The sequence below is a fragment of the Accipiter gentilis genome, chromosome 17, assembly GCF_929443795.1.
Source record: "Accipiter gentilis chromosome 17, bAccGen1.1, whole genome shotgun sequence".
NCBI classification, from domain to species: Eukaryota; Metazoa; Chordata; class Aves; order Accipitriformes; family Accipitridae; genus Astur; species Astur gentilis.
Window position 1 is genome coordinate 20,046,100 of NC_064896.1, and position 17,781 is coordinate 20,063,880.

Consider the following 17,781-nt stretch of genomic DNA (forward strand, 5'->3'; position numbering starts at 1 on the left):
AGGAGAATCAGAAAGATCCAACAGACAAGTAACCAGCTAGGACAAAACTTGGCATTAGTTGTGACAGAAAAACTCCAAGATTCAGATTATTTAGACTGTCTGCAAGGGGTGACAGTCCGCTGTTCACTGCCTCCAGTCGGCAAAGCACAAAAGCAGCAACAACAAAAACTGACAAGTAAGATTTACTGGGAATGCAAGCACAGTAACATTACATCCTAATTAAGAAATACAGTTCAAAGCACACATGCTCATAATGCAGACCCATATATCATGGAAATCCATACCTGCCAAGTGAGTTTCTTGCAAACTATCAGCCACAATTCAGCCACATAAAGTAGCTTTATAAGTTATCATCACTGAAATGTTATCAAACTGACACTGACTAAAGCATAGCTAAGAAATATCCTCTGCAATACAGTCTCAACATTAAGATAGTAGGTCAGGATTGAAGCTTCCCTTAATGAGTAAGAAGTGGAGGAAAAAAAACCAAAACAAGCAGTCACGGCAAGCTGATGATATTCCTAAAAGGAACATGACGATAAAACACCTATCTGATACCAGAAGCCTAAAAAGCAAGAGGCAGATAATTCCCAACTCCCACTCTGTATTAGAATTCATTGTGTAAAATCAGCTTAGGTCTACCTGTAAAAAGCTCAGTGGATTGAGCAACTTCTCCCACACAAAAGCAGAATCGTGGTTATCGCTGCAGGAAAAAGGAACAGAACCTAACTTCTTGCCAATACTACTAGCACCATGCCCTGTGGCCTACCAATATAAAACAGAAAACAGACACAGGGCTTTATAACACTCAGCATCAGTGACAAAACAAATAGCATGAAACACTATCAGGTAGATTTGTTGAAGAAACAAACAAGGTCTATACCTTTGGTTGCACCCAGCAGTAACAATACATCTCAGTGAGCAAGAAAATCCCAAATATTTTTTCACATTTTAAATTAATTCTAAATTAGCTTTTGATTTTATATGTATTTTAAAGAGATACATACTTTTATTGATAAGCAACAGCACCAGGCCAAGATTTAAGCAACAGTGCTAAAGGAAAGCTGTGCTGAAAGAAATTAGCACATAATGGGATTTTGATTCTTTTGTATGCATAGAGGGCAAAACAGCCCCGGCCTCAAGCGTACAATCTACGCAAGCATATGGTTTATAACAAAGTGACAGAAAAACCAATGGTGATGACATCTGTAACTAACTTAATAAGCAGTGTCATCCACACGAGCTGTTTACCATTTTCAAACGCAATAGTGCCTAAAAGGAAAACTGGGCTTCAAGAAGGAATTTAATACATGATATGAGAGGTGCTTTTAACTTGTTGTCTTTCTTAACCCGCACTTTCCCTGGCGTTAACACACTGGGCAAAACCATAAATACAAACATGTGCTGAAAAACAATCATAAGAACAGTCTCAAACAGCATCATCAGGAGATGGCAATGACGACCACAGGCAGGATGTAATAGACCACAATGAGGTTTTGAGACAGAGATGGTACAAATCAAGAGGTAATATGCAAGGGCTTTTGACAGATGTGTGTCTTAATAGAAAAAAAAAATAAAATTGTCTGTGATGTTTTGCAAGACAGAGACCTAGTCAAAGGCAAATCCACACTGACAGACCTGCAAAACAAATACAGTGGAACAGTTTTCCTTAGCTATAGAGAAATGGTTAACAAAAGGGGGAAAAAAAAAAATCAGCCAGTTGCTTTTAACTGTAGTTGTGGTCAAGCTATAGGAATTCAAAGTAACCTACACAAGGTTTAGCGGGCATGGTTGATGGTTGGACTCGATCTTAAAGGTCTTTTGCAACCTAAACTATTCTGTGATTCTAAGATCATGCAGACAGATTTTTAATTCAGACAAAAGAAAACAAGTGTGAACTATCAGGTTATGAATTGTGAATAGTGTGAGGCTGATAATTTTAATTGTATTTCTGGATCATCTAATTCAATAGCAAACTGAAGAGAGAAAGAGAGGGTCTTCCAGGGGAAGGATCGCCAAAGCTCAAGCAACAACAGAGATAAATACTCTTTAAATGAATCACTGAAGATGATTCATGAAGAAAAAAGGCAAACAAAAATAAGGAGAACAGAGATGACAGTCAAAAGGCTACCGAGAAGCCAGGTTTTAAGCATGTACTAGAATTTGTAAGAGGCAGGCAACAGTAAAGAACAAAAAGATACAATGCTCAAGCACTACTTTGGACAAAGAAGCCAGACAAGTGACAGAAACAAACCTGGAAAAGGCCTATGATGGAACTGGATCCAAATTCTGAAAGAAAAGAGTTCTAAAGTGACACATTTGATGGAATCGGAGATAAAAAGGAAAAAGATGCAGAAGCAATAGCCAAGAACAAAAATGAATTTAAAGAAAAGTAACGATAGGCAACTGCAACACATAATTGTACTATGACAGATTTATCATACAAGCAACTGATGTTTTCTGCAAATAAAATACGGTTACGTGGAAAGAAGTTTTATAAAGATATTGAACGCATTGTGAAATCACTCAAGTCGCTAAATCAACACTCAGTGATTATGTAAAATAAGTATGCTCAGGAATTATACGATTGCCCTCAGGCGGTCCCAAGCAATAACGCTGTTTCCGTACAGCCCTCATAGCAATCGCAGGTTTTACCAATAAACACAGGGTGAAACCCAGAAATTTAAGCAGTGTTCAGCCTACTCATGACACCACACGGCAACAGAGCTACCAAGGCACCGAAGCGACCGGACGAAAACACTCTTTCTGCGATGCTTTTAAAGCGCAAAAGCTTCAACGCACGGTCCGTCTCGGGCGACAGGGACACCCGAAGCAAGGCCCGCGGGGGTGCCACGCCTCAGGAGGCCGGCTGAAGCGCTCCGAAACGCCGGTGGGCGACTACAGCCACCGCTCCGGTCCCTCACCGGGGCAGCGGCCGCCGCCGCTCGCCCGGGCCGGCAGCAAGGCAGAGCCACGGACGGGCCGGCCTCCCGCGAGCCCCGAGGCGGGGGCGGGGGGGGGACGACGGGACAGCCCTGGATCCGCGGCCGGGAGCCGGGCCGGAGGGGCACGTCGCCGCCCGTACGTTCCGCCGGCTCGGCCGCAGCGGCAACGGCCCTGGCCGCGGGGGAGCGGCCCGGCAGCCCCGGCACACCGCCTCCGCGGAGCGGCGTTCCGCGCAGCCCGACCGGACCGGGCCGGGCCGGGCCGGGCCGGGCCGGGCCCCCCCGTCGCCCCTCCGCGCCGCCTCCGCCCGCCACTCACCCGCGCGGCGCCGCGGCCGAGCCACCGCCTCCCGCCGCCGACCGGCCGCTGCACCCGGGCCCGGCAACCGCCGCCAGCTCTCGCGAGAGCCGCCCAGCACGCGGAGGAGGAGGAGGAGGCGGCGGCGGCGGCGCCGAGATCTCACGAGACTGGCGGGGCGGGGCGGGGCGCGAGGCGACGCCGTTGCTAGGGGCGGGCCGGCGCTGTGAGGCGGCCGTTGCTACGGCGTGGCCGGCAGCGGCGGGCCGAGCCCGGCGGCGCCTGAGGGCCGCTGCCGCTCCGGGTGGAGGCTGCCGGGCTGGGGGCCTGAGAGGCGGCGCTGGAGAGCGGGCGCCGCCCGCCGGCGGGAAGAGCGGCTCCTCGCCTGCCTCCCGCCCGCCGCCGCGGAGAGGTAACCGGGAAAGGTGAGGCAGGCGAGGCAAGCTGTCCCCTGTAGAGCTGCACTGAGGGGATGGTAACCGGGCGGCTGCCTTTCCGCTGGAGCTCAGTTAGCGCGTACACACAGGTGTTCTGAGGAAAAACCGCTGCCGGCTTTACGTGGCGGCACGTACCCAGAACTCTGGCCTCTAGCCCAGCCCCGTGGTGCTCTGGCACCGTCATCCGTCTGTCCCTGCCTGGCACACAGGAAAAAGCTGAAGAAGGGTATAATGCAGTTTAGCTAGACGAGCTGACATCTCTGCTATCTCGACCTTCATCCTAAAACTGATTCCTGATTTAAATTACAACTATTATTTTTAGGTTTGTGTAGCCCTATAGGTTGTATAGAGCCTCTGTAATCTGCAGTCTATTTAGGCACGTTAGTGGATGTGGCTTTCATTCCGTCATACCCCAGCAGAACTATCATGTCCCACATTGTTGCCAACTTGAGTGTACTGGAGCGTCACAGCTGTAAAGATGACTCTTAAGCCCTTTGCACTCCTCATGGGAGGAGAATAAAACGATACCAAGTCCCAACTGTGTTCAGGTCTAAAGACATTTTTCTCTTTTCGATGATATTCTCTATAGCATCATTATTAAATACAGGCAAAGCTTGACTTCCATATCAGGTGGAAGACTGTAGAACCCTAGACAGTAAGTATATTGAAGAAAATTGGAATTAGTGGAGAGTTTGGAAGGAGAAAGACAAGGAGAAAGCCTCTGCCCAAACTTTTGAATGTTTATCTGTTCTCCTTTGTGCACCGTGGGAAGCCAGTTTGGTTGCACAGTGGCTATTTCGGGGCAGCCCCGCTGTGAAGATCAACCACTATGTATGGGGTCTTCTCAGAGTCTCATAAAATGCTCTGGCTGGACCAGACCTCCCAGGGAAAACATGCAGGTAAGAGGAAACATGAATCTATATCATACCGATGAGTATATTCACCCTGAGCAGGGGTTCTGATTTAACCTCTGGTGGAGGAAGTTGACAAATTTGCTGTCAGATTCTAGAGACTGGAACTCTACAGCCAATGCTTCTGGTGTCCTTCTTATGTATCTTACAGAGCATCCTCCTCTTTCAGGGACACCTAAGTATTGATCTAAACATTCAGTGAGTGTACACCTCTGGACTTGACAGATGCATTAGCAGATCTGACTGCTTCGGGCAGGGAATAGTAGATACGCAAGTTGTATACCTCATGCTCATTGGGGAGAGGAGGGAAAGAGGGGGCAAGACAGCAAGGATTTGTGTCTTTGCTATATTGAAATGCCCCATAAAAGACAGAAACTTTGCTACAATGTGCAGCAAATCATTAATCTGTTAAATGAATTCTCTTTTCCATCCTTTAACAATAACCACAGATCTAAACCACACAGTTCTGGAAATCCACCAGCAGAACAATGACAGCCAAGCAGCCTGTACAAAAGCTGCTAGAATGCGCTAACTAGGCGAGGAGTCAGTCAGATGTTACATGCTGTTTAACAGTGAGCTGAGCAATATTAAACAGCAGTAGTTACAGCAGCCAAAGTTAGAAGCAGCTAAGAAAGCCAAATCACTAGCAGTTAAATCACCACAGTAGGTTTTACCTACAGCTCTTACAATTTGTCTGGTTTTTATTAGGGTTCTTGTGATTTTGGCTTTGTTACTTTTTCATGTGTGGGGGGTTTTTTCACATGCTACTGTTTTACTTCCCCTGAGGATGGATATTGATATTAGTGCTTGTTTCAATGAGTCATGAGTGAGAGACGCAATTATATTTCTTTTCACTGAGAATTTTATAAAAAACAGGTGTGTACAATAGATACCCATCTGCATGGGACGGGTCTTCGAGGACACAGCTCTTAGCAAAAAGCCCTTGCCAGATCATAAAGCAAGGTTTTCTGCCTTGAAAGGCAGTATGTGTATAGAAACCACATTCTTCAGGGAGGAAAGAGGCCTTCTAGAGACACTCCATCTTTGGAAGGCTGATCCAGTGGATGAGAAGTCATGCGGACCTAATGCTTTTCTAACTTTACCTTACTGGAACAAGGGACATAGGAAGTCTCCTCTGGCAGTCCCATGCATCTCTAAGCCTGTTGTGAAGTACAGTATTTACATTGCTTACATCCAAGTGCACAACCTGGCATAGACTTGAGGCAGGTTCCAACGCATGCGTGGGAAAAGAACTCGAGCATACCCAAAAGTCATGCCATTATCTCCTCCAGTGACAGTGGCTGGAGATGAGATTTCAGCTCATACTAGCTAAAAGCTCCATATTCAGCCATGTGCAAGCTCAATTCTTCACCTCTTTCCTTGTTCTCTTTGAAAGATAGGTAGACAATGCCATTTATCTCTCTCTACTGTTCATTTGTCATATCTTTATCATGCCTCTTTTTATTTATTTATTTTCTGACTGCTGCTGTTACCATTTATTATCATATATGTGTGTTTCAGTGGCCCTATTATTTCTTACCATCCTCTTTCTAGTCCCCTTAATCTGTGAAAGAGAAATGACTAAAATTGCACGTTAGTCCAGGTGAAGATGAATCTTCGCAATATGTCATGATATTAAAATATTTTTGATAGCAACCTCTGCCCTACTCTGAACATTTTTCTGTTTTGACTGCTGCTACACTGATCAGATGCTACACTGAAAAGCTGTAACAAATCAATTTTCTAGATAATTACCATTAGTAAGTAATTTCATTCAAATTACATCTTTTTTTTCTAATGGGCATTACCTAGCACTAATTCTTCTGCCACTGTACTGTCTTTAGTCCTTCTGATGAGTCATACTGTATGTGGGCAAAGCAAACATTATTTTACCCAAAAATGAGACAGTGCTGAGCATAGTTTGTCTGTGGCCATATTTCTAGCTAAACAGTGTTGAGTGGTGCATCATCCATCTCTGACCCTGAAGCCCTTTGTAAGCAACAAGTATTTTTTGAAGTGTACAGAAATTTTAAATATTTGTGTAAGCATCTTTCATCTACTGGATAGGTGAAGATTAGGATGAACAAGTGGTTTAGATAATAGAATTCTTTGTTTAGATCAAAAGGAAACAGTTTAAGGATTTGGCACTTGATGATTATATACTTTCTGCGCATGTGTCATTATTGTAAGGGGACATAAATAGGTTTCTGCTAGGTAAACACCTTTTGTTTAACCATCAATATGATTTTGTGTGCAGGAAAGACAAAAGGAAAAATAAAAATTGCTTTCATCATTATTTTTGTATTTACATTGCTGTAATAAAATAAAATGGCTTAATAGTCTTGCCCCAAATGCTAAATTATATCAGAATAGTTACAGGTCAGTCAGTCATTATGCTTTAAAATAATGTCCAAGAGCTTTTGGTCCACTTTATTTGGTAACACATAATTGAGACATAGGTACAAAAATGCAATTTTATTTCTTTAAGTTAGCACAGATGTCTGATAAAAGAATAAATAAAAAGTGCACTTTAAGGCCTTGATTCTACAAACAGACAAGTGGCATGGAACCCTTGCCTATATGTAGGGTGCGCCGATGTGCACAGGCGTAGCATCTGCTTGCAGCATCAGGACCTTTACATTACTAAAAGTATAGCCAAGATGATTGTGAACTACAGTTCACTAGTTACAAGTACCTTTCTAGCCTCCAGCAGATTGCATTTAAATTTGTAATGATTTATGAGTTTTTTACTAGGTTCCCCAAGGCGTGCTAGACATCAAACAAACAAATAAGTGATATGGGATCATACATACAGACACTTTGGCTTAGAGCAGCAATTCATCTTGGCGTGAGCTCTGGCAATAGCAAATTTGGAGGCAACCACCATTATTCCTACTGAGAAAATGTTCTTATTAGTCAGAAATGATTGAGGGTGGTCCTAAGCACATATGTGCATATACCATTCAAAATAATTTTGTATTTGCTGGTTTTTTAGAATTATTGTTATAATAATTGATTTTTTTCCCATCCATATTTATGTCTGATTCTTTTCAAGTCCTGTTTAGAATTTGAATGTATTACAGCTAATGGTTCCTCTCCCAGGTTGATTTCTGCATGTTAATCGTTCTCATTCTGGGGATTTGGCAAACTGAGATCCCAATTCTACAAAAAATTGCACATGAAAATGAGTAATTTTATTTATGAGAGCCACTGGTCTCACAAACAAAAAATACTTACACATGAGGCCTAACACAACATACAGAAATTCAGAGATAGCTAGTTTACAGAGAAAATGGGGGACAAAAAAAATTATGTATCACAAGATTTTTGTTTCAGTTGTAATTGCCTGGTATAGATTCATTTCCCAGTTCTATAGTTAGGGTCATGCTTAGGTATGGGCTACCTTCTCTGCTCCCACTGTTTCTGCAGTTAATTATAGGTTACCATCTTTTGGAGGAGGGGAATGTAAGCAAACCTTCCCTTCATTTCAGTATTTTGCAAAATTTCATTCTTCTATTTCGTACAGAATTTGTTTTAATTTTTAGTCTTAGGCTTTGTCTTCCTACTTTAATTTTTTATGTTTACACTCTTTAATCCTGAATTATTATCATGCAGCTTTTGCTATGTAATTAATGTCCATCTAATTTTAGGCCGCCTTCTGAAAATAAATGTGGATTTAAGTTTACATATTTTTGTTAGTACAAAGTTAAACAAAATTTAACCCTAGGCAAAATGGTGCCCTATTCTGGAGCCAGGTTCTACTGCATTTATTCATTGTTGGTTAACAGTACAAGTAGGCCTAGTGATTACATACAAATGGTGTCCATGTAAAAGTAGTAGAACTGGTCTTAAATAATTTTTCAACTTTCTTACTGTTTCGGGTTTCTTTTTCTTTTTATGCTGGAAACTTATAAGATACATTAGTGATTTAAAAGATACCAAGAAATTAGCAGCAATGGTCATGGGCAGACTGTAAATACATTTTATTATTTGGTTGTGAAATGTCTAACTCAATGGGGCTACAATCTTGAATAGAGCCTTTAATCCTTATTGCAGTTTGAATGAATAAATAATAATAAATGCCCTACTTGATCAATGATATACAGACATGTGCTTACTTGGACAGACATAATGCTCTGGCCTTTTTCATTATGGTTTTGTTTTAAAGAGTACATCCATGTAAGCTTTGTCCAGATCGATGGATTTCTTCTGCATTGCTGCCCGCAAATGCTCAGGGAGCAGCCTCCGACTTCTTATCTCACCCAGGACAATATCATCCTTGTTTCGAGGCCTCTGGGTCCTAGCATCCTCGAGGGCACTGTGCACATCCTGCAGTTTCATCTGAAGCCAGTCCTGTCTCTCCACGGTGTGTCGATGCTCTCCAAGGTTATGCATTAACTGCATCTCACTCACTGATCTTTTCCTGCATGAAAGAAAAGCAAAGAAAGAGACTCATAATGGCCCTTCTTGAATTCTAGATCCTCACTCAAAACCCCAGGTTTGGGAACTTTTGTGAGGTATTGCAATTCAGAGCCGTAGAACCTACCTTTGTGAGGGATAGAATGACATCTGGAGAAGAGAAGGAGGGTGGATGGTGATTTGTTATTGGTAATGGGTATATTAGGGAGAAGACATCAAAAATGGGGAGTAATCCAGTTTTGTGACAATATTGTGTGACTATATATTTATCATTTATTTTAGCTGTTGTAGATTAGCTTAGGGCTTATATGACAATAGGTAACTGATGAATAAAACTATGGCGTTTATTCAGCGGTAGTTTTCTGTGAACACTAGAGCTAAGGAAGCATGATTTCCTGTGGATTTGTGTCTCAATGCTGATTGATGTTAGTGTCTAAGCGCGAGTTCCAGCTACATTCTCGCATAGTAAAAAAGATGCTCTCCTGCGTATACCCCCCCAAGTGTCTAATAAGAGATGCAGCTTACCCAATTATATTCCTAAAAGAACAATTATATGATTTTTCTTCTGCTACTCAGCTGCCTATTTTCAAAAAACGTGTAAGAATTCAGATTATCTAAGATCTCTACAGCTGTATCTAGAGGACAGAATTTGGCCAGCTTCTCCAAAGGGTTCAAAAGCAGGGACAGAAAGACTGACATACACATAAACTTACATACAGACAAAACAACCATGTTCTCAAGAACAGCTAAAGTCATCCTCCAAACTTTGGAAGTGTATAATATTGTACTTACATCATTGGTCTTCCATCAGAGTTTGTAAAAAAGCATATGGCATATAAAATGATTGCAGTCCTGGCCAGTTTTTTTATAGAAGTCATTTTGCCTATGAAGATAGAAGTGAATACCTGTATAAATGTGTATTTCAAGTAATTTCTGTTAATTCAAAAAAAATTAATTTAGAAAAAAAGTTGAAGACAGACATCAGAGAAGTGGTTTTGAAAAACACTTTTTTTGTGAAATGGGTTAGATCAAGAAATGCAAATGAAGAGTTTAGTTCTAATACTAATTTTGTGAGCAACTTACTGTTACTTTGTAGGCAAGTCTAAGAACTTTGGTCAGCCTTAGTTGCCCTGCATCATCATCATATAGGTACCCAGCTCTTGGATAATTGGGTGAAAAGCACCATGTTATTCCACCACCACCACCACCACCACCACCACCACCACTACTACTACTAAAAATAATTTATACTTTATATGCTCCAAGTATGTTGAAATACTTGTATATAGCTATGCAAGTGAAAAGTTTTGTTCTTTTATTTATTTCTTTTGCAAACTCTTTAGAATGAAAAGGCTGACACTTTTCTTGACAATTTTGCATAAAGGCATAACTCTACTGAGTTATGTCATTCCCCATTTAATTACATAAGAGAAATCTGAATTGAGCCCCTCATCTTTTTTGGTGATAATCCTGCATTGCCAGTATGATTCCACTCTGCTTTGTACTTCATCAGCAAAACTACCACTTGGCATATATTTGAAAAATATTTATTACTGGTGATGCTACAACAGGCAGAAATGACACAGTCCAAATACCAGTTTCCAGTTTGGATTTCCAGTATTGGCAGCCAGAAAAGGCATCTTTTTGTTATAGCTTAAGAAATTTGATACAGAGTAGCTGAAACTTAAGATATATAAAACTCCACAATGCCATTTTTGCAAAATTTTCTGCAGCTTTACTCTAGATCAGAAAAGCACTTATTACGTGGTATCTTAAATGATAATATGAATGTGGTCCTAGCAGTCCATCTAACCCCATATTATAAATTCAGGAGTTGGATTAACTTCAAGATATTTCTAACTCACTGTCTCAGATTTTTTCATTTCACAAATTTGGTTCAGATAATAAAACAGATTGATCTAACTAATATTCACTTTATTTTTAAGATAGTCTGGAAAGAAGCTAATGTAAAAATGAATAAATGATAAAATTTTCTAAATAAGTCCTCTAAAGAACTTGGAAATAAAATAGAATATACTTACTAGATAGTATCTTGAGCAGATTTCTGGTTTGGGTCTGTCGGCAGATGACTGTCTCTTGATGTCAAGTATATTTAAAGACTACTGAATTGGTTTAGTGGACCCCTTAAATGTAACTTTAAAATAGAGCTTCTAAGTAACTTAGAAGCCCTTTTATTGTCTCAGTTGATGTCACTCTCAACACACACCCTCCTGACCCTCATGTACCCACCCTCGGATGCTTTGTTAATTTGGCATTTACAGGGAAAAGAAAGGTCTCAGCAAAAAGGAAGTATCCTGGATAGCTGTGAAGAAGTTTGACATTTAAATTCAGATTCCCTGTTACTCATAGAATTGTGCTCAACATAATATGATCTCTGAAGCTGTTGGAAGGATTTGCAAAGAAAACTTTGTGGTGTTAAATGCAGGCAGGTAAAAAATTAGGTAGTGAGCTTAGTGATCTACAAATGCAAGAATAAAACAAAATATTGAAAAACTAACATCTCTAATACTTGTGGGAAATGAGAATAGTCACTTCAGGTCAGATGCTAGATTTCTTTGTGAAAAATGTATTGGAGAGGAGTAGAAGCCCTAGGATGATAGAGGATCATGTTTTTAATGAGAAGCTGGTGGTACTGAAAAGTTACTAAAATACAGTGTTAGAACCTCACTGTTCTGTTATACCTATTCCTGTATAGGTATATATCTCTGAAATGCGCTAGATAAAATGGAGGCATTTGAAAAGGCCATGATATAAATTGTACCTTATAAGTTTTGGAAAAGAAATATAGAACTCTTTGCCTACATTCTAACAAGTGAAATGTGTAAATCAGCAATACTTTGTATGAAGAAAGATTATTTTTGGCTGCAATATATTTTTCCTACATTAGAATCTTCTTATAAGTTCCAGCATATTTCTCCAGGGGGGGAAAAAAAAAGAAAAAAAAGTTTACATCTGCACATTTTAACACACCATTTGGAAGCTATTATTGCTTTTACCATTAATGCTTTTTTGGTTGCACTATATTCCTGTTGTATTTCACAGAGAGGTAAAAAAGATATTTTATAATATTGATTTACATAGATGGTATTCTCATGGGGAAAGGAAGGGAAGAACCATAAACTCCAAAAAGCTCTAAAGAGATCTCATTGTTCCCTCAGTAAATAGTAAACTGAGAAGTAAAGAAATAATCCAAGTTCAAGAAAACAGTGTAGAGATGGCTTCCAACATTATACTGTCAGTTGTCAATATCCTTCCACCTACACAAAAAAAAAGCATACAGAGGTTTATGGGGATGATATTTTGTTAGTAGATTTGTATCTGATGTGGCCACTAGGGATACTAATCTGAAGGCTTTAGTGACTAAAAATGTACAATGGACATGGCATGCCAGGAAAGGATTTGAAAAATCTCCACACAGTTGATAATGAAAGGCTCAATTTTTTAGATTTTACCATAGCAAACATATGCAAAACCTTTAATGCAAAGCCTCAAGGCAGTATTTTTACAGAGGCCTGGCATTCATATGGAACCTCTAGCATATGACAGGAAAGCCTTAACTAAAGGACAGACATTAGAAAATCTAGTGTCTGTATACACAAAAATAATGCTTTCATATAAACTGGCAGCAACTGATAGCAAAATTTGGCAACAAGCCATTAGTAACAACTGCAAAATGAGTGTTAGTAGACTTGAGTTGCTGATGTTATTCTTTTAGTCGCAGTTGCATCCCTTACAACACACATGTAAATCTGGAAGAGACCCCAGGCTTGAGCTTTGAATAAAACTGAGAGGGACTAAACACCAGAGTATGGTGTTGTAATTGAAAATACATAATTCACTTCAGGCAACTTATAGTATTTTAGTGCAGATGCCCTTAAACAAGATTTAATTTTAGCTGGTTTATTTGCTGCATACCTAGTCTTTAAAACAACTCTAAAATAGGATTTCTTGTTCATTGTCATATTAATTAAAAGGTACTAAATAGGTTGTACCTAAAATCAAAGATGGCTAAACTTGATACTTTAAAAATATTCACATGTGAAAAAATACATAAGACAAATCAGAATTGCACTGTTTGCATCAGATGAGTGAAGATTCAAAAATAATAAAAATAATAAAATATGAAATATATACCCCAGTATTTGTAAACAAATAGAGCCTGTGATGGTAATTAAAGAAACTTTAAATTATGGCTCAAAATTGTCATAGCCTTATCTGTATATGCAGAAACAATAACTTATTTGATTTGGTTGTTTATCTCTGATATCCAGAAATTATGTTATTTGAAAATACAGCTGCTAATAGCTTATCCCATGTTATCTTATTTGCTAAACTTGGTATATCAAAAGTGGGAATGACAGATAATGGACCAAATGAATGTAGTTCTTTCACAAAATACTGTAATTGTGTACATGTTTGTTTGGACACAGTGTATCCAGTCTATAATTATGAGCTGAAAATGGTATTGAGCTCTTTTAATGTTTCAGAAAGATGAAGATTCATGTTCAGATTTGAATTTATGTCTTTCTTAAGCATCCCTTTAAAAAATTCAGTTCTCTTTGGGGCACTACTTAATGGAAAAGCTGAACTCAGGAAACCAGGGCTAGCACCTGCTGAAATGCTCTTCAGTATGAGGCTTAAGACTACCCAAATTTATAGACACAACGGTGAAAAAGAGGTATATAAATTCTTATGACAGAAAGAAAAAATAACATATTATCTCCTCAAAGAAAAGGCATTTCATGATCCTTTGTAGGTATAAGACTGTATATAAATACAATGACAAAATATGGGTGAAAAAAACCCCAAGTGTCTTAGGAAATTACCATCTACTAGTGAGGGTACATTTCTAGTGCCTACAAATGAGGACTGACCTACAAGCGACTACTTTTGCTTCTCTCGGAATAAGAGGAGGCAAAACACAGTGGATTCTGAGTTTCCATATTCTGAAAACAGCAGGCCGTGAATGAGCTGATGCATGAAACAGTGGGTACAAATGAATAGAGCAGTCAAGAAACTATAAACCATTAAATGTTTCAAGTATCTACTAGACAAAGGCAACCAATTCAGAAATTGATTGCAAACTATTGGTGTATATTTTGCATTACCAATACTGAAATTTCTTTTCCTTTCGGAGAGGAAGAAGTGGGAGCAGGTAACTTTTTATGAGACTTAGGCTGAAATCCAATCATGCCTCGAAGATCGTAGTTCAAATTTGTGATTATTTCTTCATGTACGCCAGAAAACTGTCTCAGGCTAGATCTAAGCTTGAACTGAGTGTTCTCTTTTATCTACCATCTAAAACCATAGAATGTTCTACTGGAAATGAGACAAGATAGCAATATACTCAAGAGTTTATTACAGTAATGGCTTCTCTATGCCATGAGATATTATAGACATCAAAAAAGTGCATGGCACTTCTGAAGATGAGGGAGAGGGCTGAAGAACTGAAGATGCTGCAATCACAGTGTGGGAGGGAAGAGCTTACCACAGCTTTTTCCTCTGACAAGACTTTTTCTTGATCAGTCAGAGAACTACCCTTCCCTGACCTTCCCTTATAGATTGTACAGATACTTGAATCAACTGTGCATGAAAAAATCTGTGTTGCTTTGTTTGCAGGTGGCATGCCACTTATGTTGAATTTGTGCCATTGAATGCAATCAGACTACAGGGTTGAAAACAAGTTAAAAGCAATTAGACATTTTACAGCCAGGTGGGTGAAAATGACCGTATTCTAAAAATTCTGAATTCTTTGTAATCTACTTCATATATTCTATTCATTTTGTCAGGGAAATATATTATACGGCATCTTGAATTTAAACACATCTTGAGGTACATTACTGGAATATGGTTACAGGACACAAAGCTTTCTAGAATTATACTCTTAAGTGACTAAAGCATATTTTCACAAATCAATTATGTAATCTGGTATATTAATATTCCTACAGAATTCTTCATCCTCTAGATTTAAGGCTTAAATACAGCAGTCGGATTATTTCTGTGCTATTTACAAAAGTAGGCTTTTTCCACTTTGCTTGTTCCAGTGGGTAGTTCCAGATAAAATGCTTTCTAACTGCAACTATGGCTAAGAGAAAATTAGTAGATCATTGAGTAAGGGAACAAAGTAATTGGTGACACACTGGATGATTGGTGAGGCAACCTTTCTAAATGTGTCCGAGGAATGTTTCTGCCTTGACACAATGAAGAGCCAAAGTGACAGTCAGTAAACTCTTTAGAACTTCACTTGATTGACAAGATTTGTGGCTTTTCAAATACCACAGCAGCATGTTTAGTAATTTATGTAAGCAATGTTGGGTATCTTCAGGTGTTTTTTGGGTTCTTGCAGCTAGATGAACCTTCAGCCACATGCCAGCTTCCAGTTAGATGAAAAACAGCACAGAGACTTATGTGAAAATCAAAAGATGGCCTATCACAGTTTTAGTTTGTGTGCAATCTGCTTCATACAATACATTTTTAGCAGCCACTGGCAAATATGAATTTTGGAAATAATTGCTTGCCAGTATATTTTTCTCCAGTTACATAAAATCTTTCATCTGAGAATCACAATGTTGCTGAATCTCCCTGATTTTTTTCTGAGGAAAGTGTATACTGATGGTGTTTGTTTCTAGGTTATGGACATTTAGACAAAGACAGATTAAATGCAAACATCACTGAGAAAAAGATCAGAGAGAAAACAGAAGCTGGTGGATTCTAGTCCCAGTCACCTAACTTTAAGTACACTTCCTTACCTAGGGAGATAAACTGGACACTGTAATGATAATTGTGATCCAGATTATTTCTAGAGTTTTCACTGCTTAAATGAAACATATACAATATCTGAATGGACACCCCCTTTTGTTCTCAATGTGACTTAGCCATGTTATCTAAAAGAGCTATCCAGTTTATCATGGAATTTCTCTATTGACCTATCATGGACAAGCCAGGCTTTGATGATATGATCATGAATGTATGAGTGTTTGCTCTCTGCATGCCACCCTATACCATGGCTGCATAGAATTTCACATAGCATTACATGGCTGGTTTGAAGCCTAAATGGAGAGCCCTGCTTACCTCATCTCTCTCGCATGAGAAGAATCTGAAGCTTGATGAAACAGCCCAGAGCAGCTTGGAGGAATGCTAAAATGGCTGTTAAGGAAAATCATGAAGTTGGGGTACCTCTTAGTCTCCACAGAGACATATTTCAGCGGTCAGTAACAAAGATGCTATTGTGCATCATGAACATGCAAGAAAGCCATGAAAAGCCATGGTTAGTTTCAACACATACATATTGGCACATTTTTAAAGTACTGTTAGTGAATTGTAAACCAAATATATAATTATTTATAGAATTGTGTGTGAAAGAATAGATTTTACTTCAGATTTAAAAGCTCTGCTAAATTATTTTACAGTCAATAATTACTTAGTGGGATATTAGCCCTCATGACACTGAAACATCATGCTGTCAATGTTTTGCTGAATTCATTGCTATAATGAACAATACAGTACTTTATGACCTTTTTCAGTAGATAGGAAGCTGGTACAGTACTCAAAGCTGCTGTTGGATCATCGGATTTTGGGGATCAATACCAAATTGAATTATGCATATGCATACTTACACATAGTCATATATAGGCCAGAGTGTTTATTGGCCTATTACTGGCTCTAAATACTTTGTGCAGGCTTGAGTTCCCTTTTAGTGACATGCAGTGTAGCTGGAGCTCTAATGAGGGCCCATGTTCTTTTTTGTCATCCTTTAAACGGACATGGCATCCCTGACAAGCCACACAAGGAGAACAGTTTTGAGAGCACAAGTAATCCCAGAGGGAAATGCATCCAACACTGAAACAGGGGTGAGTCTAAAATCCGCCCCCTCTCCTTTTCCAGTCTGAAGCACCTCACTCAACACTTCAGGATTCAGGAACCCTCTCTTCAGCATACATCTGCACACACAGGCACGTATGTGCACCTTCTATAAAATCATCATTTTAAAAGCAATTAAGACATTTACTAAAAAGAAGGTTTGAGTAATTAAATATTAGTGTCCACTTGGGAGGTAGGGAGCAGCAGATATCTACAAGTATCAGGTTTGACCTAACAAAACCATTGTAAGAATGAACGTGCTAGCTCTGCATAAAATCACCATGAAGACTCAGAATGATACAGGATGGAACAATGAAGGTCTGCATGTTTTATGCAGGTAGCCACATATTTTTCTATCCTTTCTACTGAAAAGACATTTCAAGTTCATATTCCCATATTTTCTGCAGTGACTGCAGATGAGCAGATAGCATCCAAGTAAACAATCTGGAGCTTGATGAAATCTCATGGGAATGATAAGTACAATTTACAAATGAATGATGACATTTCAGACCTTTCCTTCAATCCAGTGAATGTCCTGAAAAAATCTTAGTCCATAGTCAGCTGAAAAACCTTAAAACATAGAGAATTGGCAAAAATCATTGTTTTGTTTGGGTTTTGAAAGAAGATACTGTGCTAGGTGCTATGCAAACTTGCAAGAAGATGCAGACCCTCTAATAATGGTGTTACTAAGGTCAAAAAATGTGTTGTATTTTATACAAAACTTTTCATTATTTGAGATATTAATTACAGCAAATAAAATGTTTTAAGTTATATATTAAAGAACTTGTCCCAGAAATGAAGTCCTTTAAATGAAAACTTCTAGGTACAAGTTATTGAGTTACTGAAGATTAACTCAGTAGTTAAATATTTTGACCAGAAGTTTCTTCAAG

The 17,781-nt window shown here is 39.3% G+C and overlaps 2 protein-coding genes across 6 annotated transcripts in view; both read right to left on the bottom strand.

Moving 5' to 3' along the window:
• The window catches only part of BTBD10 (BTB domain containing 10), a 30,536-nt gene extending 27,183 nt beyond the window's left edge, over positions 1 to 3,353 (bottom strand). The window contains exons 1-2 of one of the 5 annotated variants that reach the window (XM_049821313.1): positions 3,265 to 3,312; positions 2,255 to 2,289 (exon numbers count right to left, since the gene is read on the bottom strand). The gene's annotated coding sequence lies outside the window, so the exon portion shown is untranslated. Of the gene's footprint in view, positions 1 to 2,254; positions 2,290 to 3,264 lie in introns of all 5 variants that reach the window. The other 4 variants (XM_049821312.1, XM_049821308.1, XM_049821310.1 and 1 more) reach the window with 4 other exon arrangements.
• A 5,387-nt stretch (positions 3,354 to 8,740) lies between these two features.
• On the bottom strand, positions 8,741 to 9,888 carry PTH (parathyroid hormone). The gene is made up of 2 exons (XM_049821317.1): positions 9,803 to 9,888; positions 8,741 to 9,014 (listed from the first exon to the last, which is right to left on the bottom strand). The coding sequence occupies exons 1-2, from the start codon at positions 9,886 to 9,888 to the stop codon at positions 8,741 to 8,743; spliced, it is 360 nt and encodes a 119-aa protein (XP_049677274.1).
• Positions 9,889 to 17,781: the final 7,893 nt, after the last annotated feature.